Raw genomic sequence first — 27,998 nt, forward strand, 5'->3', positions numbered from 1 at the left:
TGTCAAGGTCCTGGAATTATCCTTTCTTTGTCCTTTCTCTCTTGAAACTATCCTGAATTTTCTCTCTTAACCACCTGAGATGGACTTCAGAAAAAGCTGCTTTTTCTGAAGTACCCTTCTCTACCTCTTCTTCCCAGAAACAGCTATGTTCCACCTGGCTGTATTTTCTGGCTCAATTAACTGCTTGCCTTCACTACTTTTCCCTAAAACAACCGGAATCCTAAGCGTATTCTCCCACATTTGCTTCTATTACTGTCAATCACAGGTGGCTTCACAGCATTTTTATGGAGGAATGTCCCCAGCTCAGGACTTCTCTTCCACCCCTCCCCTTCTATCTTTGGCCCTTGTGGTTGGTCCAGATACACCAGCCCTTCTTTGATTGTGCCGTAACCTTGGACAAACATATTCCCGACAACCCTGGAGAAGGGAGGCGGGGAGAGTTCTAGAAGACACTGAGTAAGCCAGCAGAGCTCATGTTGCCCTGGATCATTCCAGTGATCTGCTTCTTCAGTGTTCGCTTCCTCGACTGCCTGCAGACGACCCTTATTCAGCTGCTGTTTTACATCCTTTTCTCCAAGAACCCAGGTGAACCTTCTCGCAGCAGCAGGCACCCCAGGAAGGACCACACAAGGCAGGCAGGAGAGTGTGTTGGCCCTGCAGTTGTTTTATCAGCAGAAATCCCCCCACGGCGCCGTGGGCCTTAGCTCCCTCCCTTTCATAACAAGGGGCGTGGGCCCAGGGAACAAATTCTTCTCCTTCTGACATTTAATGACCGAGACTCACCTCACTGTGAGGAGTCTGCTTTAGGCTCTTCTCGGCTTTATCCACAAAGTCTTTTTCTTCAAAATACAAATAACTCTTGAACTTTATTAAAGCCTTGAAAACCGAGAGAGAAAAGGAATAGTGAAGCAGCAGCTACATCATCATGGAAAAAAAAAAAAAAAAAAGGCCAGATTCACATAAATAGCATGAGTCTCTGTGTTTTGAACAAAATTTAAAATCTCTGCAGAGACAGCTCTGTTATACTTTGAACCATGTGCATCTTAAGAATTACCAGAAGGTACACACTTATCAAACATCTTCATAAAAGGCCCTTACTAAGACTTGGGGGGGGGGTCACTTCCTTCCCTGCTAGCTCCCTACCTGTTTCTCCCATACATAGTCTCTGGGTCACTCCTTTCTTATGGTTCCCAAGACTCTTTTAACTATTTACTTCCAGGTAAATATATGACAGTAAATTTTTTTACCTTTTCTTCTTTTGGGGGGCTGCATCACGTGGCTTGTGGAATCTTAGTTTCCTTAACTTCAGGCACTTTGGAGGCTGTGTAGTATAGTATTTCATTCGGTTTAAATTATCATTTCTCTGGTTAATGATATTGAGCAGTTTTTCATGTGTGTACCGGCCATTCATCTTTTGTGAAGTTTCTGTTCAAATATTTTGACTTTTTAAAAAAATTGGGTTGTTCATCTTTTTAATGAGTTATAGGAGTTACAGAACAGAAACTTCACAAAAGTCAGATGAATGACCAGTAGGAACATGAAAAATGGCTCAATATCATTAGTCAAAGAAATGCTAATTTAAACCAAATGAAATACTACTATACACCCACCAAAGTGATTAAAACTAAGTTTGAAAACAACAAATGCTGGCAAGGATGAGTGCAATGAAAACACTCACACACTATTAGTGGAATGGAGACTTTGACAATTTCTTATAAAACTAAACGTGTAACAACCCAGTAATTCTATTTCTAGACAATGACTGTAGAGAAATGAAAACATGTTGAAAAAAAGATCTGTCCAAAAATATACACAGCAACTTTATAATAACCCGGAACTTGAAATGGCCCCAGTGTCTGTCAGTAAGAATGTGGAAAAGCACAGACAATAGAAACTACTCTGCAGTAGAAAGGAAAAGACCAGAGAGTCCTATAACAACACGGAAGAACCTCAAAGAACTATGCCAAACAATAAGAGCCAGACACAAGACCACACACACCATGATTCCATTTACCTGAGCTCAAGAGCAGAGAAAACTAGTGGAACAGAATTGTGATGAAGGAAAAATTCACAACAGTGGTTGTTTCAATGTGGGGTAGAAGCTGGAGACTGATTGGGATGGGGTATGAGGGAACTTCCTGGGGTGGAAAATTGGACATCTCCACAGGGTTTGGGTCAAACTCAAAACTCCGTGAACATACACTTAAAATTTGTATGTTTCATTTTATGTAAATTTTATTATCAAAAGAAAAAACTAAACAAAGATTGTTGCTGTTTAGTTGCTAACCTGTGTCCAAGTCTTCGTGACACCATGGACTGTAGCCCTCCAGGCTCTTCTGTCCATGGGATTTGCCAGGAGTGCATTTGCACTGGAGTGCATTGCCATTTCCTTCTCCAGGGGGTACTCCTGAGCCAGTGTAGGACCCTCGTCTCCTGCAATGCAGGAGGATTCTTTACTGCTGACTCACCAGGGAAGCCCAAACAAAGATAAACTCTAGCTAATGATATGCAAAGATCTGATAGACAGAGTACCTGATGAACTATGGTCGGAGGTTCCTGACATTATATAGGAGACAGGGATCAAGACCATCCCCAAGAAAAAGAAATGCAAAAGAGCAAAATGATTGTCTGAGGAGTCCTTATAAATAGCTGTGAAGAGAAGCTAAAAACAAAGGAGAAAATGAAAGATATATCCATTTGAATGCAGAGTTCCAAAGAATAGCAACGAGAGATAAGAAAGCCTTCCTCAGCGATCAATGCAAACAAATAGAGGAAAACAACAGAATGGGAAAGACTAGAGATCTCTTCAAGAAAATTAGAGATACCAAGGGAACATTTCATGCAAAGATGGGCTCCATAAAGGACAGAAATGGTATGGACCTAACAGAAGCAGAAGATATTAAGAAGAGGTAGCAAGAATACACAGAAGAACTGTACAAAAAAGATCTTCACAACCCAGATAATGATGATGATTCGATAACTCACCTAGAGCCAGACATCCTGGAATGTGAAGTCAGGTGGGCCTTAGTGGCTAACAAAGCAAGTGGAGGTGATGTAATTGCAGTTGAGCTATTTCAAATCCTAAAAGATGATGCTGTGAAAGTGCTGGACTCAATATGTCAGCAAATTTGGAAAACTCAGCAGTGGCCACAGGACTGGAAAAGGCCAGTTTTCATTCCAATCCCAAAGAAAGGCCAAACCAAAGAAAGCTCAAACGACCACACAATTGCACTCATCTTACATGCTAGTAAAGTAATGCTCAAAATTCTGCAAGCCAGGCTTCAGCAATACATGAACCATGAACTTCCAGATATTCAAGCTGGTTTTAGAAAAGGCAGAGGAACCAGAGATCAAATTGCCAACATCTGCTGGATCATCAAGAAAGCAAGAGAGTTCCAGAAAAAAAGAATATTTCTGCTTGATTGACTATGCCAAAGCCATTGACTGTGTGGATCACAATAAACTGTGGAAAATTCTGAAAGAGATGGAAATACCAGACCACCTGACCTGCCTCTTGAGAAATCTGTATGCAGATCAGGAAGCAACAGTTAGAAATGGACATGGAACAACACACTGGTTCCAAATAGGAAAAGGAGTATGTCAAAGCTGTATATTGTCACCCTGCTTATTTAACTTATATGCAGAGTACATCATGAGAAATGCTGAGCTGGATGAAGCACAAGCTGGAATCAAGACTACCGGAAGAAATGTCAATAATCTCAGATATGCAGATTACACCACCCTTATGGCAGAAAGTGAGGAAGAACTAAAGAGCCTCTTGATGAAAGTGAAAGAGGAGAGTGAAAAAGTTGGCTTGAAACTCAATATTCAGAAAACTAAGATCATGGCATCTGGTCCCATCACTTCATGGCAAATAGATGGGGAAACAGTGGCTGACATTTTTTTGGGCTCCAAAATCACTGCAGATGGTGACTGCAACCATGAAATTAAAAGACGCTTACTCCTTGGAAGGACAGTTATGACCAATCTAGACAGCATATTAAAAAGCAGAGACATTACTTTGTCAACAAGGTCCAACTAGTCAAGGCTATGGTTTTTCCAGTAGTCATGTATGGATGTGAGAGTTGGACTATAAAGAAGGCTGAGCACAGAAGAATTGATGCTTTTGAACTGTGGTGTTGGAAAAGACTCTTGAGAGTCCCTTGGACTGCAAGGAGATCCAACCAGTCCACCCTAAAGGAGATTCAGTCCTGGGTGTTCATTGTAAGGACTGAAGTTGAAGCTGAAACTCCAATAATTTGGCCACCTGATGCGAAGAGCTGACAGTCCTGGGTGTTCATTGTAAGGACTGAAGTTGAAGCTGAAACTCCAATAATTTGGCCACCTGATGCGAAGAGCTGACTCATTTGAAAAAAGACCCTGATGCTGGGAAAGATTGAGGGCAGGAGGAGAAGTGGACGACAGAGAATGAGATGGTTGGACGGCATCACTGACTCCATGGACATGAGTTTGGGTAAACTGTGGGAGCTGGTGATAGACAGGGAGGCCTGGCGTGTTGTGGTTCATGGGGTCGCAAAGAGTTGGACATGACTGAGCAACTGAAGTGAACTGAACTGAATGATATGCATCCTGAAGTACTTGTGAAAGTTCTTCAGTTGAGTCCAACTCTTTGGGACCTCATGGACTATATAGTCCATGGAATTCTTCAGGAAAGAATACTGGAGTGGGTAGCCTTTCCCTTCCCCACAGGATCTTCCCAACCCAGGGAGAGAACCCAGGTCTCCCACACTGCAGGTGGATTCTTTAACAGCTGAGCCACAAGGGAAACCCCCTGAAGTACTTGGCAGACGTTACTTTGTTGGGGTTAAAAAAACATGGATTAACGGGTGACTGGGTTGGTGGGAAGAATGAATGGATAACATGGTTTTTATAAACTTATTTGGCTGAGTCAGTTCTTATTTGTGGCACATAGGACCTTCATTGCGGAGCACGGGCTTAGCTGTTCTGTGGCAACTAGTTCCCCAACCAGGGATCAAACCCCCGTTCCCTGTACTTCAAAGTGGATTCTTACCCATGGGACCACCAGGGAAGTCCCTGGATAATATATGATAATGGAAGAATCTAGGTATTGGGTATTTGGATGCCTACTTTAAAATTTTTAGAACTGTGTTATGTCTTAAAATTTCCAAAATGAAATGTTGGGAAAAATAAGCATCAAGAGAACATGCAGCTACAGGTATTGGCTGCCACTGGTCTTCAACCCCAGGAATCTCTCAGGAGGACAGACTCACCTTATCTTTGTAGGTATCGGGCAGTGACTTGGCTGTCTCTGTATCTTCAGGAAGATTGATATAAAATCCCAGGACGTCTCCCTGTCCATAGCCAGAAGAGTAGTGTTTGCCAATGGATTGGTGGAATTTGGTTCCCTTTTTGCTCCGCCAAGAATAACTAAATTTATCATAACCTAAGGGAGCCTGAAGGTTACCTGTTCCAAAAAAACATACACAGCAAGTCAGGACTGCAAGTCAACTCTGGCCTGCTGAAAGAAAAGATTCTATCCCTTTTTAAATTTTTTACCCATTTTTTTTTCAAACTGCTAACAAACTATTTCTCACAAGCAATGAATTATAAAAATATTCCTAGGAACTTCAACCTACCTAAACCCTCAGGAATTGAACATTATGCCCACAATCCAATAAGCCCCAAAGTCATGAAGACCAGCCAGACAAGAGACACCTCTCCACCTGTCACCATGTCCGTATCACAGCCCCGGCTTACCTAACGGCTGCGACCAGCCCAGTCTGGCCGCAGTGTCTGGTGGCATCTCATCCACTGTGATTTCAAAGTACCAGGCACCTTTCCGAACCCCATGAGAAGCCCGAACCATAGAGTAGCCCTTCTCGCCAACCACAGTCAGCCGGTCATCGGAGATCTTTAACTGGGGAGCTACAGTAATGGAGATGAAAAGAAAAGCCTGCAACTTATTTGAAATACTTGGAGACAACAGCCACAAAAACACGAAATCTCTTACCCTCCAGTTAAGCAAAAGTAAAAATCAGAAATATCAAGTCAGGAATTTGAAATATTAGCTTAGGAGTTAAAAATCTCAAGATACAGATGAAGGCAGAGAAAGAAAGAAAAAGGAAAAAAGCTGTCAAGTAGCCAGTTGTTATTATATGTGATTATTTAAGATGGCAGGTTAAATTAATTATACTGTCTATTCCCTAAAATACAACTGTGTTTGGATCCTGACATGACTAAATCATCCTTTAGAAGACATTTTATTTGAAACAATTTCAAGCTTTCAAAAATAGCAGAATCCTCCCATGTCCTGCATTCAGCTCCCCCAAGTGTGAACACCACCTATGACCACATTACAAGGACCATACTGAGAGGATGCAGTATGTGCGACCATTTCTGTGATACTCCTGTCGAGAATGCAGAACTTGGATCACAAGGAACCAGATGAAACTAAACTGAGGGATATTCTGTAAAATAACTGGTCTCTTCAGAAGTGTCAAGGTCAAAGTCTAGGCAAGATGAAGAAACTGTTCCAGGCTGAAGCAGAATTAAGAATTACAACAACTAAATGCAGCAAATGATTTTCAACTGGATGCTTTTGCTATAATGGACACACTAAATCATCTGGAGAAACCTGCACAGAATCTGAGGATCAGATGGTAGTAATTAGACGCTAACTTTCAGCCTTTGCTGATTGTGTACTGGTTCTACAGGAATGTAAGTTTAAAAAATAACTACTAGTTCTTTTGATATTCTTCCTGTCAAGGGATGGAGTCTAACTTCTCTCCACTTGAGTGTGGAATGAATTTAGTAACAATTTCCAAATAAAATCAAGTTGAAGTGACTGCCCAACTTTAAGATGGGTCAAATGCTTTATGGCTCCCTGATCAACTGCTCTGGGAGAAGTTAGCTTCCAGTGAAAGTGAAAGTCGCTCAGTTGTGTCCAACTCTTTGTGACCCCACAGACTATACAGTCCATGGAACTCTCGACAGCTTCCAGGGATGAGGACAAATTAGCAGTCTATGGAAAGGACCACAAGTGAGGATCTGAGGGCGTCCCACCAAAGCTGCATGACTGAGCCATCTTGGAAAGAGATTTGTCAGCCCCAGCTGGGAGCTTGATGACAGCCTCCTGAGTTTTCTCGAGCCAGGCCACACAGCTAAGCTGCTCCCAGATTCCTAACCCTCAGAACTGTGGGCTGATAAACACTGGCAGTTTTACTGCTAAGTTTTATGGCGATTCACTGTGCAGCACTAGTGAACACAAATGTCCTGTCTGTAAGAAACACAAAATAAACTTCTCACTGGTTGGAAGGACATCATGGCAACTTACTCTCAAGCGGTTCAGGAAAAAAAAAAACCAACAAATTTCCTACAGTTCTTACAACTTTCTTAAGAAATAAATCTGAGGGGACTTGCCTGGTGGTCCAGGGGTTGGGAATCTGCCTTGCAATGCAGGGGATGCAAGTGCCATCCCTGGTCAGGGAACTATGATCCCACTCGCCACGAAGCAACTAAGCCCACGTGCACTGCAGTGCAGACCCAGCACAACTAAGACCCCACACAGCCAGATAAACACGTAAATCGTTTCTTAAAAAACAGTAATAATCTGGCTCTCCTGGTGGCTCAGATCGTAAAGAATCTGCCTGTAATGCAAAAGACCCAGGTTTGATCCCTGGGTCGGGAAGATCCCCTGGAGAAGGGAATGGCAACTCACTCTAGTATTCTTGCCTGGAGAATTCCATGGACAGAGAAGCCTGGTGGGCTACAGTCCACGGGGTCACAAAGAGCTGGACAAGACTGAGCTACTAACACTTTCACTTTCTTTAAAAAATAATAAATCTGAGATAACTTCAAAATAAAGTTTAAAAGATACTATATAGACGGTTAAGTTTTAAAAGGCTCAGCACAAGCAGCGGGAGCCACTACTATCCTATGTACTAAGTTCTAACAACAAGTCACTGCTAAGGGCCAATGGTCTCCCTTTCTCCCCTCCAGAATTACAGCTAATAGTAAAACAGTGAAACAAGACAAGGATCACTGCTTAAACCCGGATGTCACTTATCTGGCCCTTCCCTACCCTTCAAGTATGCTTGTCACTAGCAGGAGTCAATCCTACGACGGTTATTACACCAAGGGATTATGTCCAAGTGATTTCACTATGTCTCCTTCACTTTTGATCGACAAGCATCAGTACAAGAGTTACAGCTTTTAGCACCAATTCAAGAAATAATGAAGGGGACTTCCCTGGTGGTTCAGGTGTTAAGAATCTGCCTGCAGATGCCGGGGTCAGGGATTCGATCCTTGGTCCAGGCAGATCCCACATGCTCGGAGCAGCTAAGCCTGTGTACCACAACTACCGAAGCCCGCGTGCCCTGCAGCCCAGGCTTCAGGATGAGAGGCCACTGCAATGAGGAGCCTGAGCACCACAGCTAATGAAAGGCGTGTCACACAACAACAAAGACCCAGCACAGTCAACAAATAAATAAATTTTGAAAAAATTAGAAAATTTAAAAAAAAAAGAATGAAGGGCTTCCTAATGAAATAACTATATGGATGTGTTCAGATTTAATTAAAAGAAACAACTGAAAGAGGCATATTTTAAACGACCATGGAAATGTGAACTGAGTATGGAATAATTAAGAAATTATTATTCACCTTCATTAGGTAACATAATGGCATAGTGGTTATTATCTTAAAAATCATAATCATAATCATATAAAAATCATAATCATATTTGCTGGAGATAAATACTGAGATATTTATAGGTGAAATAATATGCTATTTGGAATTTGCATTAATACTCCAGAAAAACAGCAAAAAAATTCATGAAGTACACCTGTCTAAAAGCAGTTTCTTTAAATTCACTTTCACATCCTAAAGGATAATGAATGCTATTCTCTTAATAATTGAATAAATTATGCCATTAAAAGAACTATTATATGTTAAAAATAGTTTCACATTTCAAAAAAGTCATACGCAAAGTCAAAAGACAACTGACAAACCAGGAGAAAATGTTTATAATATATACCACAGACAAAGGGTTAACTAACATCCCTAACATATGAAGGGACAAAAGATCAAACTCCCAACAGAAACAGGGGAAATAAAAAAACACGAACCTAATTCACAAGGTAACAACTCAAAATAGAAAATAACGTTCAAAGAAATACAAAACCCTGAGACTCCATTTGTCACCTCTCAGACGGGCCAAAATTAATACCTAGGAAATCTTCTGTCTGTGAGGTCATGTGGAAACAAACATTCTCTACATTGCTGGTGGAAACGCAAAGCAGCACAATGGGAAACTTAGCAATATTTAACAAAACTACATATATATTTATTTTGGTTCAGCAATTCCACTTCTAGAATTCTACCTTGGAAAATACACCACCACCAATACACACCCAAACACAAACACCCACCAAAGCTATCCCCTGCTTCTCTGTCAATCCAAAATCCTAGAAACAACCTAAGTGCCCATATTCAAAGTGGCTGAATAAACCATGTACATCCACATAATGGTATATCATAAAGCTAAAAAAAAGAAAAAAAAGTGGACGAGCTCTTTGAAATAGTCTGGAGTAACTGCATGAAGCAAAATGCAAGACTCCCTACAGTATGCTGCCTTTCATGTACCAAAAAAAAAAAAAAAAGGAGCAAAGGAAATACATGTGTGTGCTCATCTCTGCAGAAAAAACACAGCCAGGATGAACTAGAAACGAAAGACACTGGCTAAGTACAGACGGTGTGGGAAAGCAGTGGGGAAAAAGGAGGCAATGAGAATGGGGCAGCAGGGCTGCGGAGGGGGTGACTGAGCAAACCTCAGTGAAGAGCAGTAACTTTCAGAACCCCAGTAATGTCACTTGTACCCCTCCCCAACCCCCTACACACACACACGCCCCCAGCAGGCAGGAGAGCCCCACATGGCACACCAACACTAACGCATACGCCCACCCACATCACAAACGGAAGTCGTGACCACGCTGAAGGAGGTGGGGAAGCAAAGAACTCATCTTCTAAGTCAACAGTATCCACACGGGATAGTGCAAGGCTGAGGCCGAAAGAACCGTACATGCATGCTATAATCTAATCAGTGAATGCTTCCCACAGAGGTCTGCAATTCTCAAACCACCTTGTGTGCACATTCGACATGAATAAGAAAGAAAATGTATTGTAGATAATTAAGAGTCAGGTTTCTCACTGCTCCAGAAAGAAGTTACAAACACAGAAGGTGGAAGGCTGGAACAACTCCATGGTGGTTGTTCAATCGCTCAGTCATGTCTGACTCTGCGATCCCAGAGACTGCAGCACACCAGGCTTCCCTGTCCTTCACTATCTCCAGTTTGCTCAAACTCATGTCCACTGAGTCGATGATGCCATCCAGCCATCTGGTCTTCTGTCGTCCCCTTCTCCTCCTCAATCTTTCCCAGCATCAGGATCTTTTCCAATGAGTTAGCTCTTTGCATCACATGGCTAAAGCACTGGAGCTTCAGCTTTAGCATCAGTCCCCGATGAATACTCAGGACTGATTTCTTTTAGAATTGACTGGTTTTGATCTCCTTGCAGTCCAAGGAACTCGCAAAAGTCTCCTCCAGTACCACAGTTCAAAAGCATCAATTCTTCAGTGCTCAGCTTTCTTTACAGTCTAACGCTCAGATCCATACATGGCTACTAGAAGAACCATAGTTTTGACTATACAGACCTTTGTCGGCAAAGGGATGCCTCTGATTTTTAATACACTGTTTAGGTTTGTCACAGCTTTCCTTCCAAGGAGCAAGTGTCTTTTAATTTTACGACTGTAGACCCTACAGTGTTTGATTACAATCCAAGGTGGCAGAATAAACTGGGGACAGGCATGTATGTGAGTCGGTTACGACGCAGACATTTATTTTCCATCTGGGTCCACCGAGGGAGCCTGGAATACCACCCAGTAACAGCGAGCATACTGAACGCTCACATCTTCACTTCCGAGGCTGTTTCCCAATCAAAGGAATCTGGGCTCCCTGGAGAAGCTGATCCTTGGCCTGTAGCACGGAAAATGTGAGATGAACCAGAAATAACCAACTTGTGACGCCAGTAAGTAAGGGAAAATAAATGATGGGGCTCATCAAAAGGACACAAGACATTCCATCGGCAACAATGTTAGATGGACCCGGAGGGCATTACGCTCAGCGAAATAAGTCAGAGAAAAAGTATTCTGTTATCATTTATATGTGGAATCTAAAAAACCAAATGAATGTGTGAAACAAGAAAGAGATCCACAGATATAGAGAACATACTAGAGGTTACCAGAGGTGCATGAGGGAAGAGGGGATGGGCAAGACACAGGCAGAGGACCAAGGGGTACAAACCACTATGTATAACCCAATAGGTTATGAGAATATATTGTACAGCATCAGACAACATAGCCATTACTTTGTAATAACTTTGAGTACAATCTATAAGAACACTGAACCACTATGTTATAAACCTGAAACTAATATTGTAAGTCAATTATACGTCCAAAATAAAAACCAAAAAACAAAAAACCCACAGGAACCAACCTAAAGAAGCTCCTAATGACCAAAGCTGGAGTAATTTGAATGACAAAATAAAATATAGCCTACAAAATAAGTAAATATGTGTTAAGTCCACAATGATAAAAATAATCAATTAAATAATTAAATAGAGAAAGGGAGAAATAGCAAATGATTAGGCAAACACCACACTAATAATAAGATCCACAAATGGATGCTAAAATTAGTGGGCAAAACTTTAGAGAAACAGGATATTTGCATAACCTCGAAGGATCTTTCCTTAAGATATGTATTAACTACAAAGGGAAAGAGCAGACAGTGCCAGCAGAAACCACCCTAACCAAATGACTGTGCCCACGCAACCGGTAACAAGACAGACTGACATCATGAGCCTACAGATGATGCAGTGGGAAGGGTCTATGTGTGCAGAGTGCTTACAACCTCAGTCTAGTCAAGAAAAAAAGTCAGACAGACCCTCACTGAGGAACAGTCAAAAAGTAGTTGATTAACACTGCAAGAAGAAATAATTAAATGCAATGTGAGATCCTAGAAAAGAGGCATTAGTGGAACACTGGTGAAATTTATGAAGTCTTTAGCTTCATCCATAGTATTTACTAATGATAATCTCCTGGGTTTGTGGGTCTGTTGTTTTTTTTCTGGCTGTGCTGAGCAGCTGAGGATTGAACCCTTTGCCCGCTGCAGCGGAAACTCAGATTCGTAACCACTGGGCCTCCAAGGCAGTCACATCTCCTGGTTTTGATAACTGTACTGTGGCTGTGTAAGATCTCACCATTAGGAGAAGTTTGATGAAGGATATATGAAAGTTCTAGTATTTTGTGTTTTGCGGCCTGGTGGCTCAGATGGTAAAGAATCTGCCTGCAAGGCGGGAGACGCAGGTTCGATCCCTGGGTCAGGAAGACCCCCTGGAGAAGGAAATGGCTACCCACTCCAGTACTCCTGACTGGAAAATTCCATTGACAGAGGAGCCTGGCAGGCTATATGGTCCATGGGGTCACTGAGTTGGACATGACTGAGCAACTAACACTTTCACTTTCAATATGGAAATTCTATTATTTTTGCAACTTTACTGTAAGTTAAAATTAGTTCAAAATAGAAAATTTTTTAAGAATTATTCTGTATATAAATGGCTAGAGCTTATAAGAACAGATAAAGAAGAAAATGACTTCTTGCATTCCGGCTGAGTCTAGTTAGAGAGGGGTGAGGATTAGACTGGCATGTCCGTCTAATTCTAGACAGGACAGAGCTGACCATAGTAGTTCTGAGCAACACAGGGCCCAGCGTGAACATTAACAGCTTACCCACCTCGATCATGGAGGGCTAACAAAACCCGCTCGTATAAGCAGGCTCTGTAGAGGTCTCCGGGAATTGGTTTTCCTGCCCAGCAGTCGAGTTCGAGCTTCTCAGGGTCAGGGGCGTGGGGATCAGGCTCAGCTAGAATATAGCGATAGCCATCTTTGTTAAACGGGTGTTCCAGGGGGTAGCCATGAGGGGGAAGACGCTGAGCAGAAAACAAAGGGTCACTGCAGAAAGGAAAAAATAAAATCAAGAAACTACAACCCCCTCTAGCTCACGTGCCTTCAATACTGTCAGACAGGCCTCCGCTGTATTCAATTTCAACTGGAACACTGGCAACTTCACATGCTTTTCGTTACTCAAATAGATCATTCTGCCCTCTGCAGGCAAGACGGGGAAATGAAACTACTTTATCTTCTCTGAAACTAAGCCTCGGGAGACAGGGTGAAGAGGAACAAGAGCGGTTTCCTTCAGCATATTTATTACTATGACTAATGAACAGAAACTCAGCGATATGAACACCTACTACCTGTTTCCAGTCTGAATAAGAAATGACCTGGCTTTCGCCACCCCCGTACTAAACAAAGTGAAGGGAAGAGTTATCGGGGGAGAGGCGGAAAGTTTACTGTACAAGGGCTGACGTTCACTATTGGTTTGTTTCATGCCTTTGGTCCATCTATCCTTTCTCAAGCCGCCTTAGCGGAACTTCACTCCCGGTCAATCACCACAGGGTGCTGCCCTGGGGATGTTTCATTTAGAAACAAGTTCCCCAAACAGGGCACCTAGTCTGGGGCTAATACACCCCTCAAACTGTGTAAGATTTGAGGAAAAGAGACAGGCTGTGCCCGCAGACAGCTGATCTCTCCCCTCACTGAGGGGCCCTGCATCCCTCTGCCGTGGGGGGTGTTCACCTCCGGGCCTTCTTGGTGGTCCCCGCAGTGCTGCCGTCCTGCTGTTTGCGCTTGGCTCCTCTGCCCTTCCCGCTGCTTCCTGCTGCGATTCCTCCTTTGAAGACAAGGCAGATCACTTTCAGTGAGCTGTGACAGACACCCCGTGGGACTCTCCCCAGGGACAAACACTCCCAGCGTGCATTTGTGCGACACCACAGGATTTCCTGCCCGGAAGCATACTGGACTTCACCCTGGTTCGCCTGAGTCTGCTGGGTGGCCCCCGGCCCAGAACACTGCATTCTGGCAGCGACTCCAGTGAGCCCAGCACCAACGACACCCGGATTACAATTGTGCTCTTCTCCTCTTAAATGAACTGCAGCTCCTGGAACACATTCCAAGGATGTGACACAAATGCATTTTCACTCACTCAGACTGCAGATACTCACAGCTAGAAGTAACTGTGTGGATAGTTTTTCCCACTCAAATCAATACAAACATCCCTAAGAAGAACATCCTCACTGAAGGGATGCTTGCTTGCGTGAACTACACATGGCATAGTCCACAAACACAAGAGAGGCACAGGATCTGCTAAAGCGCTGAACTTGAACTGCCAACAACACAGAAGTGCACCAAACGTGAAAACAAAAAACAGAAATACTAAAAAGGTGTTTCTCTTCAGTGCTGCTAGGCATCTGGTGTGGTTGTACATGACACAAGGAGGAAAGACGGCTTTCTTAGTAGGCAATCTTTACAATGATTAAAATTGTGCCAGTGCATCAAATTTAGGTTAGATGAATCTGGCTTGTGGAATTAAGAGAAAATACAGAGAGAGAATTTATAAAAGCCACAAGGAATACTACCTTGTGCATTTCTGAAATAGGTACTTTGAAATTTTTGTCCAGTTGTCATTCCTCTCAATTAGTTTGTTTTTCCAACTTCCAGGAAACATCCCTGAACTGTAGGAAAACACCTTTAGGTAAACAACTGCACAAAGTACTGTATCTTAATTTGGGGCAAGCTTGGAAATTATCAGCAGTTCCGCTGCAATAAAAAGAGGATCAAGACGTTGAAGGCAGGTCATATTCTGCACAGACAGGACCAGATTTATGCTGAACTTCCTTTTAAGAACATATCGGGTGTCATCCTGTCCTTGTAAAAGGCTTAATGTTGAACTGTTACAATATCGGGTGTCATCCTGTCCTCGTAAAAGGCTTAATGTTGAACTGTTACAACATCAACATTTCTACAGTGCGTCACCTTAATCAAAAAACTATTAAGGTTTTATTGGCACTGCATTTCAATTATTTTGAGACAAGTTTTAGATCCACATTGAAAAAATAAGCAACACTAAGGGGACTGCTGGCCATGTCAGGCAGAATGTGACAACGTACAAGCTTCCAATTACTAACATTTAACTGGAACTATTGTTTCATATCAAGTGCTACTGCCACCAACTCCACAAGGCTTTACAATCTTAACTCAGTTTCAGCTTCTATCACAACTCAGCAAAAAGCATTTTCCAAACCACAAAATACTTAAGTCTGAGAGGCTGAAAGAAGACAGAGGAGGAATTCACCTCCAAAAGAGGCTCCACCTGTAAGAACAGAAGTGGCACCATGTATTCGTCAAATTTTAACAAAAGGGGGAAAATAAGGTAAAGAGATGAACAACACAGTTATATTAGTAACAGTGGAAATGATTACATATTTAAGACCCTACCACTCCAGAAAAGAAGGTAATGACACAGTATGTCAGATGAAGAGCTGGCTACCTCCCCATTATACCTGCTTTCAACTTGTTGCCATTAGTAGCAAAGGGCTGTCCTGTTCTTAGACAGGTTAGATAGAAAAACACGCTACAGTGGGTGGTCAACACAGAAATGCTGTCATGTGCATAAGCTGAAGATTTAGGGCAAGAAAAATCAGAAGACAGGTCGGAAGCTAAATAACAGTAGAATTAAGGAAAACTTGAATGCAAAGCATGTGAACCTAAATTAAGTGTTAGTTATGAAGATAGAGATGGGGAGTCAAATGCAAACTTAGTAAATCTGACCTTAAAATTATAGCTTGTTTTACGTTAAATGTTTCACTTAAGACCAAACTGTGATGCAAAGTAACAAAAATTTCTCCTCTACAACCATCTCTCAAATCTGTGGCTAGCCCCTAAAAATTGAGATTTGGACTTTAAAGCACCTTAGTAAATACCTAGTCAAGGGTCAGTCCAAAGACTGCCCAATTCTAGGCACATGTGGATTCAACAGCTTACAAACATTTCGTCCATGAGATACTGAAACACTCACCATTTAGATTCCCACTGGTAGACACGGCACCACTCTGTTTTTGGTTGTCATAAGCAGGACCGATGTTACTAAGATCCTAGAGGGAAAATATTCAATTATAGAGGGTGGCTACCAAATCAAAACAGCTCTGGCAATGCTCAAAAAAAAAAAAAAAAAAAACCACACCAGGAGAAATTCTAACAGAATGGCAAACTAGACTCTGAAGCCTGCAGAGGTCCCAAACTTAGATGCTTCAGGGATCAACAAGTCCCACGTGTGAGGCAGCCAAGGGTGAGGATGGAAGTGCTTTCAGAATCAGGCTGAGCCAGGCTGGGGGTGCTGGAGGGGGAATGGGGAGGCGTGGTAGACGACCAAGGGCAGACCTCCCTGTGGGAATCCAGGCCCAGCATGGCCAGAGCTTCACATTTTACAAGAAAAGACAGAAATCTGAATCTCTATGAAATCTGAGGTGGAAAGAAAATCAGAAATAACTTGGAATGGCGTATTTGTGTTACAAGTGAGAAAACAGAAGTTTAAAAAGATAAAAATGGTATGTGTCAAGTCATAACATTTTAGGGAAGAGCTACAACTAACACACCGGTCTCCTAGTTTAAGGTGAAGTGCTCTTTCTTTCACATGGAATAAGAATCATTTATTTGGAGCCCACTGGGTCATAGGCATTTTAAGTGGCAAATACACAAATGTAAACACAGCCTGATTCTCTCTGTCCCCGTGGCTTAAAACTCAAACAAGGGCCTGTGAGGCCTATTAACATACCTGGTCCAGTAGGCCAAACTTGGGGTAATCTTCTTCTGGGTCCTTACTCCCTGGGTCAGGGTGTTCCTTTACTAAGAACACATCTCTTTCTTTACTCTAAAAGGAAACAGTATTTTAGTGTTACTGGAAATTTTATACTTAAACTGAATGGATGATTAACCCCTAACTCCCAATTCCCAGGTGTAATCTCCAAATTTCAACACCAACACCCCGCCCCCTGGGGCGGGGGGCGGAACCCAACACACACCAGTATTGTTTTTCCTTGACTAGAAAACTAATCCATGACTATTAAAAAATACAAACAGTAGAGAAACTTGAAGAAACAGAGCCACCATCCTTCATAACCCTGACTCATCCCTGCACCTCAGAGAGACACACGGTGCTAGCAGCTTCAACTGATGTCTCCCCAGGTGCTCCAACGACAATAATGTTCAGAAGAGTTTGCTTTTTTTAATCAAAGAAAACAACTGTCTCCAATTTAGGCATAAGACTATACTTGCCAAACGGCAATGGACAAAGGATTCAGCAGCGTACATAAAACTACCATATCTTCACTTAAGACTATATGCGACTTACTGATTTTCTGTGAAAACTATTAAAATTTACAATTACTAAGATTTAATACTGTTGCTCTCATTTTTTTTTAGTCATCACATTATTTCAGTGAGACCACCACCAAAAAAAAAAAAAAAACCAACAAAACCCATTTATTTATATACATATATATAATTTCTTGTATAAATTCTTATAAGGAACACTGGTTTTCTAAATGTTGAGTCTAGTCAATTTTAGCTAACTTACCATAGTTTTCACAATGTTATTTGGCCAGGTCATTTTCCCAGGTCTTTGTCTGGTCGTCATGCATTCCCAGTATTTATCAATAAACGGTATGATATCCTGATTTTTAAAACAAAATATACTAAAGGTTTTATAGCTGCTTTCAAAATTATGCTCACACACGTAAAAAAACTGCTGCATTTTCAAAGATCTCATCAGAATCAAAAGACAAAAGCATGTTTTTCATGTTTTAATAACTGAATGAGTATATAACTGCACGTGAACAACATGTAAGTTGTGGGGAATTTCAAACAAGCATACACAACTCTTAGCCACACAGGGCTTATGTTCCAGTTAAAGGGAAGAGATGTGCCCTCGTCTCTTGGCTGCCATCTGGAAGACGGCTCCCAGCATCCTCTCTCCTGAGCTCCTGCTCCTCAGCGCTGGGGACATCTCTACCTGGACATCCTGCACGTACCTCAGACACCTTGTGACTAGGACTGACCTCGAAACTCACCTCACCAATCTACGCTGCAGATTTCTATTCTTGTTCTTCACACTCAGGATCACCCAGAATCACAGGTTTGACACACAGTCACCCTCATCCTTCTCATACAACTTGCACATCTCAGCGATCACCAAACGAACTTCAAAATTCCAGAAAATGTTCATGAATCAGGCCTCCTTCCCACCCCCATTGCTCTGACTGTGGTCCTTGCCAGTCTCTGTTTACATGACCAACACAGTGTCTGAACTTCATCTTGTCACCAACTTCCTCCCACCCTAGGCCACCGGCCCCAGCCTACCACTAACATCTTTCACCAGAGTCAGTTCCATAAACACAGAATCTTTACTGAAAGGAGCCAGGCTGAATTAGGGGAAGTATAAAGGAAGACTGGAATGTCTTCTTATTCAAGATGGTAAGGAAGAGTTCAGACTGATAGGGACATATCAAAAAGTGTCCGGAGTCAGCCAGGATGGCGCTACACTGGTCAGATCTGAGCATCAGAAATCCCATGATAGACTATAAAAATCAATGAATCTTAAAACTAAAAACAACAGCAACAACAATGACATGGGGGTGGGGGCTCTTCTTTACAAAAGAACCGTAACCAATAAATATATTCTGTGTACAAGGACCACTCTATTAACTGATTGAGGCTAGGATAATCAGTGGTTACAACTACCACTGCTTGAAAGGGTTGCGAGAACAAGATATTCACACGAACTCCATGTATCACCCATGAATTACTTAATGATTACAAAGAAAAAGGGTCTCTTTACAGTGGAGAAATCAAGTGGTCACATTTGGGATCACTAATAAAACAAAGCAATGTCTTATGCCTCTGAATGGAATATATAGAAAAACACATACTACCTACATAATATTCTTGCCAAAAATGTTTAAGCTGAACCTAGTCATAAGGAAACAAGTCGATACATCCAAATTGAGGAACATCAAGGAAAACAACTGTCTAGGCTCTTCAAAATTTCAAATGCCATTGCAAACCAAAAAGAAAAAACGAATTGCTCTAGAGCTAAAAGGGACATTACAATTAAATTCAATGTGTGATCCTTGATCAGGTCCCGGCTGGAAGAAAAAGCTATGAGGGACATTATTTCAACAATAATGTTGAGAAAATGTACAAAGTATACACAAAACACACAAACTATATATATAAGAAAACTGCAGACATCAATTCTTTTGAGTGTGGTCATTGTATTGTGGTTGACAGAATACTGGATAAAGTATAATATCTACAATTTTATAGATATTATATTTACATGTAAGCCTTAAGTCTCATAAGCTTATGAGGAAAATATACATATGGGTAGATAAAGCAAACACAGCAAAATAGTAACAGCAGGCAAATCTAGATAAGGAATAAACAGGCATTTATTGTAGTATATGAATTTTTTGAATACTTGAAAAATTCAAAATAACAATTTGGAAGGAAAAAACCAAGAGATAAATCTAATCATAGCACACCTCTGTTTAAACGCATTCTTTTTTTTTTTTTTTTGAAGTTTTGAAAACTTTTATTTTATATACAAAGAGCTAGCATTATTTCCACCTAAGGTTGATATGCTGGATGAGCCACCTAAGGAAGTTTGGTTAGTCCAACTTAATGAAGCCGATGTCCTTCGCATACTGGCGGAAACACTGGCGGCACATATTGAGGCTGTATTTCCGGATCAGACCGTGCCAGTTTGAGCAGACCCAGCAAGAGCAAGAATCCTGGCCGAATTTTCTCGGATGGCCCAGTAAGCTGCTGGTGACCCATGTTGCTTTCTCGGCTGCAACGAGGTAAAAGGCTAAACGCATTCTTTTTAATGTAGAAAAAAAAGCCCGGCAGGGGCAAGGGGGGCCCTCTGCTGACTCCCTCAGCTTTCAGGATTAAGCCCTAACTCGTCTGTTTAGCAGAAAAGGCCTTACTCAGTCTGATCCTGAATATACTGGTCTCACTAAACAATGGAACAACAGACTGGTTCCAAATAGGAAAAGGAATACGTCAAGGCTGCATATTGTCACCCTACTTATTTAACTTATATGCAGAGTACATCATGAGAAATGCTGGGCTGGAGGAAGCACAAGCTGGAATCAAGATTGCTGGGAGAAATAACAGTAACCTCAGATATGCAGATGACAGGACCCTTATGGCAGAAAGTGAAGAAGAACTAAAGAGCCTCTTGATGAAAGTGAAAGAAGAGAGTGAAAAAGTTGGCTTAAAATTCAATATTCAGAAAACTAAGATCATGGCATCCAGTCCCATCACTTCATGACAAATAGATGCGGGAACAGTGGGAACAGTGGCTGACTTTATTTTTTGGGCTCCAGAATCATTGCAGATGGTGACTGCAGCCATGAAATTAAAAGACGCTTACTCCTTGGAAGGAAAGTTATGACCAACCTAGATAGCATGTTAAAAAGCAGAGATGTCACTTTGCCAACAAAGGTCAGTCTAGTCAATGCTATGGTTTTTCCAGTAGTCATGTATGGATATGAGAGTTGGACTATAAAGAAAGCTGAGCACTGAAGAATTGATGCTTTTGAACTGTGGTGTTGGAGAAGACTCTTGAGAGTCCCTTGGACTGCAAGGAGATCCAACCAGTCCATCCTAAAGGAGATCAGTCCTGGGTGTTCACTGGAAGGACTGATGTTGAAGCTGAAACTCCAATATTTTGGCCACCTGATGGGAAGAGCTGACTCATTGGAAAAGACCCTGATGCTGGGAAAGATTGAGAGTAGGAGGAGAAGGGGACGACAGAGGATGAGATGGTTGGATGGCATCACTGACTCAATGGATATGGGATTGGGTAGGCTCCGGGAGTTGGTGATGGACAGGGGGGCCTGGCGAGCTGTGGTTCCGGGGATCGCAGAGTCGGACATGACTCAGCAACTGAACTGAACTCAACACCCTATATCAACCAGTGCTGTTCTTTTTCTTTTGGTCAAGTCATGCGGCTTGTGGGATTTTAGTTCCTTGATCAGGGACTGAACCCGTGCCCTGGGCAGTGGAAGCTGAGTCCTAACCACTAGACCAGGGAAGAGGGGAGTCCCCAGTCAGTGTCTTTCAAACTGTAGGTTGCAGTCAATCAGTGGGGTATACAATCAATCTTGCAGGTCAAAGCTAGCATTGACTAGAATAGAAAATATCAGCATGTGGAGAGAGAAGGTGAGTGGGTGCTTCAGTCTTGAAAGACTCACGGATGGGCTGACCATCTCATTTTGAACACTGACTTTAGTCAGTGTTCAAAAAAAAATAAAGGATAAATTTTTCTTTAATAAGTCAACCTTTTCCCTAACAAAATCCATGATAGGCATCCATGAAAACAGCTCAAACTAGGCTGAGAAGGTTCACCTCAAAATCTGATTATTAATCATGGAACAGACAATTGTTTGCTTCTGTAAAGCCAATCAGAACTATTTAAAGATTCATCCTTCTAAGAGCTAAGCCAATGACATGATGAACACACACTAGGAAGTTAGTAAATCACACGAAATGAGAAAAAAGGAATCACTGAATCTACAGTCATATATTCATAAAAACTTGGGGAAAAGAACTTCTTGTCAGGCTGTACAGTTGACCCTTGAAAAATCATGGGGTTAAAAAAAAGAAAAAGAAAGAAAAATCATGGAGTTAGGGGGACTGGACCGTCCACAGTCAAAAATCCTCCTGTAGTTTTACAGTCAGCCCTCTGTATTCATGGTTCTACACCCAAGGATTCAACCAGCCTTGAATTGTGTAGAACTGTGGTATGTATTTACTGAAAAAAAAAAAAAAAAAAAAAAAAACGCATATAAGTGAACCATTGAAGTTCACACCTGTGTTGTTCAAGGGTCCACTGTATTTAGAAGTTCCTTCTGATTCTCTGGCATGATTGCAATGACAGTAATTCTATCTCTACCTTATCTTTGGAGAACATGGTTTTTGGATGCTCATCTTGTGTTCGGGACTGCCACGTTAGGTTGGCCAAAGCACTAAGGCACATTTCTTTCAAGTCTATAAAAGCAAAAAGGAAGAAAGAGTTACTGTAGTAATATATTCCTGCTACCACAGGAATATTCAACCAGATGGTCCACAGATTAACAACTACAGCATCATCTGATCTAAAATGGACAAGAGCAGGCATCGAGAGCTAAGCCCCAAGGGAAATTCTGCCAGCTTCATGGCAGAGGTTCCCTGATTTGGCTGAGCCCAGATCCCTTTTCTCTGCCAGCTAACCAGAGGTCACTGTGCAGTCCTCCAAGGCATGTCCTTACTTGCTTGCTTCCGGAGGAAATAGGTGTTCCCGCTATGATGGCACACATTGCAGTGGAAACTGTAGTTGGTCATGAATGGTAGACAGGATCTGGAGAACACCAAATTGAGCAAATTAGTGAACTTCTGAACACACACTTACAAGAAGTAAATCAACAGGGATCCTTTCCCTCAGTGAAAGTTAGATAATAATGCTGATATATTAATAAACTCTTAAAACGTGAAAAGGGCACCAAAACAGGCCCCTTGTAGTTTTATAAATAGCTGAACTTTTCTGTTACAAAAATTTAGCAGGACATTATCCACCACAGTTGATGATTCAACATCTGGCAGGTTCTGACTGGAGCCCTATCCAGGCTAGCTCATTATGGTTTTTAAACACCTAAAAAGAGTATACTAGGCCACTTGTGGAAGAAGACAAAGCAGTCTCTTTAAATATCTTTGCACTGAAATATCTATATTTAAATTATATTTAAGTCTCTTTGTAAAGTGTCAATAAAATTGTTGCAAAGGGCAGACAGAGGTATAAAAAGATTAACTTCAAAATGTAAATAATTATTCAAGAACGACACACAAGTCAAAAAACATCACCTGCCTCATTACCAAATGAATCCTACAGATGACAGCCTTTAAGAATTTATTTCTTATTTACTTATTTTTTAACATTCACTCTTCTCTGAAACACATTATTATTATTTTAAATATTTATTTATTTGGCTGCTTTGGGTCTTGGTTGTGGCACACGGGATCTCTGATCTTTGTTGAGGCATGCGGGATCTAGTTCCCTGACCAGGGATTGAACCTGGGCCCCCTACACTGGGAGTGTGGAGTCTTAGCCACTGGGCCGCCAGGAAAGTCCTGTTTTTAAGAATTTAAAGGACTGAAGTAGTAACTTCAGATTTAAGAGTTAGGGAAGATTTTTTGAGGACACAAATTATGAACCGGATTTGGAAAGACAAGTTGCTTTTCTTTTCTATAGGTGAACTATTTTACATAGAGATGAGAAACTGCAAATCTGGAGGCAGAGGGGCAAGCTGGTGCATACCAGTTCGGCCAGGGGAGGGGAGCTGTCAGATATGCTGAAAGGCTTGAAAGGTAGGAAGTAGCAGAGGCCTTACATGCCTGGGAAGTGAATTTTCTCTGTGGGTAACAGAAACACCTTGAAGGGGAAGCCATGTGGTGAAAGCGGTAAGTTTGGGGATAGAACAGGCCTGAAGGGAGGAAGACATCAGAAAAGGGAGTATGCGAGAAGCTTCTGCAGCAGTTACAGAAGGCTTAAAAAAAAGGCCTCACACAGAGTGAAATAACAAAACTGGACAAGCAAGTGTACAAGAAGAAAAGACACTGGTAACTGGTTAAGCTTAAGGGCTGATTTTATGGGAGTGGGCAGGAAGTGAAAGGAGTCCTAACCACTCAGACTCCTTGTAGGTGTCACCTCACTTCCTAAGAGATGAGCTCGGGAGCAAAAGCAGGCCTGACTGTTTGAAGGCAGAAAAGAAGCCGGTGGAAGGAACTGGGGGCTAACAGGACCCATGCATTAGTGCAGCATGGTGTCTGGGCTGGTGACTGGAAAAGCATAGGAAAAGCTTGGTCCTGAAAAGGAGGAAGCAACAGAAAAACACAAGACTGGTTTAAGCTGGAAAAGAAGAAATCAAAATAAAGACAGGTTTATCGTGGACTCTGCTGAAACTCGGTTGGTAAAGAATCTGCCTGCAATGCAGGAGACCCGGGTTCGATCCCTGGGTCAGGAAGATCCCCTAGAGAAGGAAATGACAACCCACGCCAGTATTCTTGCCTGGAGAATTCCATGGACAGAGGAGCCTGGCAGGCTATAGTACAAGGGATCGCAAAGAGTCGGACATGACTGTGCAACTATGTTCAGTTCAGTTCTGCTGAAACTAATTTTACACATCCTTAAAAAGATGTTTCCAGGTGTGTGTCTACCACCACCATTCAAGGAAGTAAGAAACATCCTTATGAATGTTAAGATCAAGTTCCCTCATCTTTACCTCTCTCTACAGCCCCTTCTGCAAACAGCCTGTTGTGATAAGGTCATTTACAGGGGAGAGAGGCAGGTGTACAATTATTAACAAACACGATCAGGTGTTTAGAGCAGCTTTTTTCATACTCTGCTAGCTCACTCACTTTCTCCATCTGTCATAAACGATAATCTGTCCAACCCACTGGGTTTTAGGTGTAACTTCTCAAATTCAGGTATACACTGGTCACCACCAAACCTCTGAACTGTGGTTTCATTCATCTCTGCATCGCTCTGAGCTATCTCTCTGGTAAATTTCCTTTCCTAGGCCCTGTTTATCCAAACAAATTCTCCTTGCGAAAGTAGCCCAATTTTAGGTCTTTCCTAACTGACCAGCTTGTATATTTTCCCTTTGGTCTTTCTACCAAGATCAATTCTTTTGACCATTCAATATTTTTCTGTTTAAAACATTCAATCCTTCAATGTCAACAGTCACATGTTAATTAGTAATATTAACACTCCTTTAACTTTTTAACTAGAAAGCATTCAACAGATTATAAAGGAAGGTATTTCTTCACAAACCAACCGAAGGGAGGTTAATTTCAGAACTAACAATGCAGCCCTCTTTTGAGATAGTCTTATCTAAATTTATTTGAATATGGAAAGAACACCCCAGGGAGCCAGCAGTATAGTCATTTCGTAGACAGTGAGTCAGTAATGCTCTCTTGCTAGCTGTTGACTGAATCTCCTGAATAAAGAGCCTTTCATTCTCAAATTCTTAATATGATTTTAATTCACTAGAAGAGGGGCAAAGACTGGAAATTGGTTTTGCTGAGCAGAGAATTCAGGACACCTAAAGGGAGTGGGGTCGCAAAGAGTTGGACACGACTGAGCGACTGAACTGAACTGAACTGAAAGGGACTGAGTAAGAAACCAAAACGAAAAAAGGATGTCAGGCATGAAGAGGCACCTGCCATCTCCAATTTTTGACATCATGCTTTATCCACCATGTACACGAATCCTTTCCCCCAAATCCACAATATCCAATATAAGGTTTAAACGATACTGTCTCGGACTTCCCTTGTGGCTCAACCGGTAAAGAATCCGCCTGCAGTGCAGGAGACCTGAGTTCGATCCCTGGGTTGGGAAGATTCCCTGGAGAAGGGAAAGGCTACCCACTCCAGTATTCTGGCCTGGAAAATTCCATGGACTATAGTCCATGGAGTCGAAAAGAGTAGGACTCGACTGAGTGACTTTCACTTTCACCTTATTCTTTAAATATTATATGTTTTCAACAATGAGGAAAATGTTATAAGAATAAATGGTACTGTCTCAGATTTGTTTATGTAATGCTTTGTAATTGCACAGTTTTGTCTCCAAACACAAAGACAAGGATAATACCTACCATTCTACCTATTAAGGGCAATGCCCTTAGTAGACTAAAAACATGCTCAGACTATTAAAACAATTTCTGATTAAAATCCTACTACTCACTGAACCGGAATCAGGAGTCACGGGAAATCCTATGCATTTACATTTGCCCACACTCCTAACTGGGCTCCCCTCGTTGCTCAGATGGTACCTTTACCTGCACTGAGGGAGACCTGGGTTCAAGCCTTGGGAGCGGGACCATCTGTTGGACATGTCGAGATCTACAATTTAACACAGCAATTCTCACAAAAGACTCTGAAAAACACTCACGAGGTATCTATGCCAAAGGTGTCTGCTGTGAACCATTTGGTACATATTCCACACTGCAGCTCCACCTCTCCCAGCTGACGGCCATTTTCTTCATCCACGGAGCCGGCCTGAGTATCCATCACCTCTGAAGTATCCCCAGCACCTTCCTGTGTCCACAGAGCCATCAGAGAATCGTGTCAGTTGATCTGATTGTATTTTTGATTCACTTAAAAACTTAAAAAGACCCAAAAAACCCTTTTGCCTGGAACTGCTATTTTCCAGTACTTTGCCAAAATGACCAGTGCAAAGGGAGAGAAGAGGGGTACCCCCACATGTTCTCCAGGCCTTTTAGAAAACGTAAGAATTGCTCCTTTGGCCACATACATGCAAATCTACAAGAAAGGTAATCTTGTAGATACCAAAGAAATGGGCACTGTTCAAAAATGAATACCCTGCAAAACAAAACTGGAAGAGTCTACAATGTTACCCAGCATGTTGGCATCATTGTAAACAATGAAGTTAAGGGCAAGATTCTTGCCAAGAGGATTTATGTGTGTATTGAGCATATTAAGCATGCTAACAGCTGAGACACCTTCCTGAAATGTATGAAGGAAAAGGATCAGAAACAGAAGGACCTCGAAGACAAAAGTACTTGAAATGTACTTGGGCTCAACTGAAGCGCCAGCCTGCTCCACCCAGAAATGCACACTGGCTGAGAACCAGAGGAAAGAAGTCTGAACTGTTGGGAGTCCATTCTCTATGAATCCACAGCATCATGGATGTAAAGAAAACAAAAGACCTGAACTGTAAAAAAAAACAACACAAAAACCTTTAAAAAACCAACCCTATTGACTGTGAGATGGAAACACTCAAAAATAAATACTTACAAGTGTATCTTTTCCATTAGAGGATTCTGTCTCCAAGCCACCACTTACATCAACCGAGTTTGCATCCCTGTAAAATAAGGAAGAAATTTCAGAAGAAAACCTGAAAACGCCTATTTCCAAAGATGATGATCCAAGTACAGCTGAACTTCACATCCCTACTCTTTTTCAGCCAAGCCGATGCTCAGACCGGATGCCCAGCATTAGGAAGGCGGCGGCCAAGATGAAGTCAAGCCCGTGGGGCACAAGGAAAACTTACCGGCCCTTGCAGACAAGTCTACAGCGGACAGAACTGGTCCCTGGGGAGGTTCGCAGAGCTGCACCTCTCCCTCTCTATTTTCAGAGAGACCAATACTCCTTCCAGCCTGGCAGTACAAAGTGGTTTCCCTCTCTGGGAATTTTGAAGGGTCACTGCTAAAAAAAACCCAAAAAGGCCGGGGGCAGGGGGAGCTACCAACCTCCTGCCGGGGGTCCTAGGGCCCGGAGGGACGCCGAGAAACCGGGAAAGGTGTGCAAAGGGGCGTAGCCTAAGATACGATTCACAGGGGACGGGTCTAGCGGCGGGCGGGACGAAGGCCCCGGAGAAGGCAAGGCGAGCCGTTGGCCGCCAAGCCTAGGTTCGGAGCGGGGCGGGCGGGAGTGCTCACGGGAGCCGCGGGATTCCGACAGGGACCGGCCTCCCGCCCCCGACCCCCGTCTTCCTCGGGCCGCAGGGTGCCTTACCCGCTTTCGGCCTCTCCGGAGCCAGGCTCCGCGGAGACTGGAGCAGCAGACGTCCCCTCTCCGGCCGGAGCGGCCGCTACGGCTGCTGCCGGTTTCGTCTCCCCTTCTTCTGTCGGTGTTGCATTGGCAGCCGCTGCGGGCCCGGGTGCTGCACTCACTCCCGGTCCGGGTCCGCTTCCCGCCGCCGCCATCACTGCCGCCTTCTAGACTTCTCGCGAGAATACTACCTCCTTCTCACGCGAGTTGCTCACCTTCAAACAGTAAAGGACTCACGGTGGGTCCGCCGTCTGCGTGGGGAAGGCTCTCTCCAAGCCCGCTTTAAGGGCGGGCAGAGGTGGGCGGGACCTGGAGGCTGCAGCTCTACAAACGCAGCCGGCAGAAGGCGGTCGGGGTTTGTTGGTTTTCTTTTAGGACGCAGTTCGTTTCAAAGTGG

At 42.6% G+C, this 27,998-nt stretch overlaps 1 protein-coding gene and 1 pseudogene across 3 annotated transcripts in view; both read right to left on the reverse strand.

The window, feature by feature from the left end:
• Positions 1-27,788, reverse strand: part of ASH2L (ASH2 like, histone lysine methyltransferase complex subunit) — a 29,855-nt gene extending 2,067 nt beyond the window's left edge. Inside the window, exons 1-14 of one of the 3 annotated variants that reach the window (XM_070459891.1) lie at positions 27,566-27,788; positions 26,846-26,912; positions 25,980-26,125; positions 22,303-22,391; positions 21,948-22,042; positions 17,562-17,657; positions 16,761-16,856; positions 16,005-16,080; positions 15,282-15,299; positions 13,727-13,820; positions 12,825-13,042; positions 5,740-5,907; positions 5,253-5,446; positions 784-876 (exon numbers count right to left, since the gene is read on the reverse strand). In XM_070459891.1, coding sequence (XP_070315992.1) covers positions 784-876; positions 5,253-5,446; positions 5,740-5,907; positions 12,825-13,042; positions 13,727-13,820; positions 15,282-15,299; positions 16,005-16,080; positions 16,761-16,856; positions 17,562-17,657; positions 21,948-22,042; positions 22,303-22,391; positions 25,980-26,125; positions 26,846-26,912; positions 27,566-27,756 — 1,641 coding nt within the window. In that variant the 5' untranslated portion in view covers positions 27,757-27,788. Of the gene's footprint in view, positions 1-783; positions 877-5,252; positions 5,447-5,739; positions 5,908-12,824; positions 13,043-13,726; positions 13,821-15,281; positions 15,300-16,004; positions 16,081-16,760; positions 16,857-17,561; positions 17,658-21,947; positions 22,043-22,302; positions 22,392-25,979; positions 26,126-26,845; positions 26,913-27,300; positions 27,457-27,565 lie in introns of those variants that run through there. The other 2 variants (XM_070459892.1, XM_020876226.2) reach the window with 2 other exon arrangements.
• LOC110126538 (small ribosomal subunit protein uS14-like) lies at positions 19,543-19,822 on the reverse strand (annotated as a pseudogene).
• Positions 27,789-27,998: the final 210 nt, after the last annotated feature.

The sequence above is a fragment of the Odocoileus virginianus genome, chromosome 32 (genome assembly GCF_023699985.2).
Source record: "Odocoileus virginianus isolate 20LAN1187 ecotype Illinois chromosome 32, Ovbor_1.2, whole genome shotgun sequence".
Classification (NCBI taxonomy): Eukaryota; Metazoa; Chordata; class Mammalia; order Artiodactyla; family Cervidae; genus Odocoileus; species Odocoileus virginianus.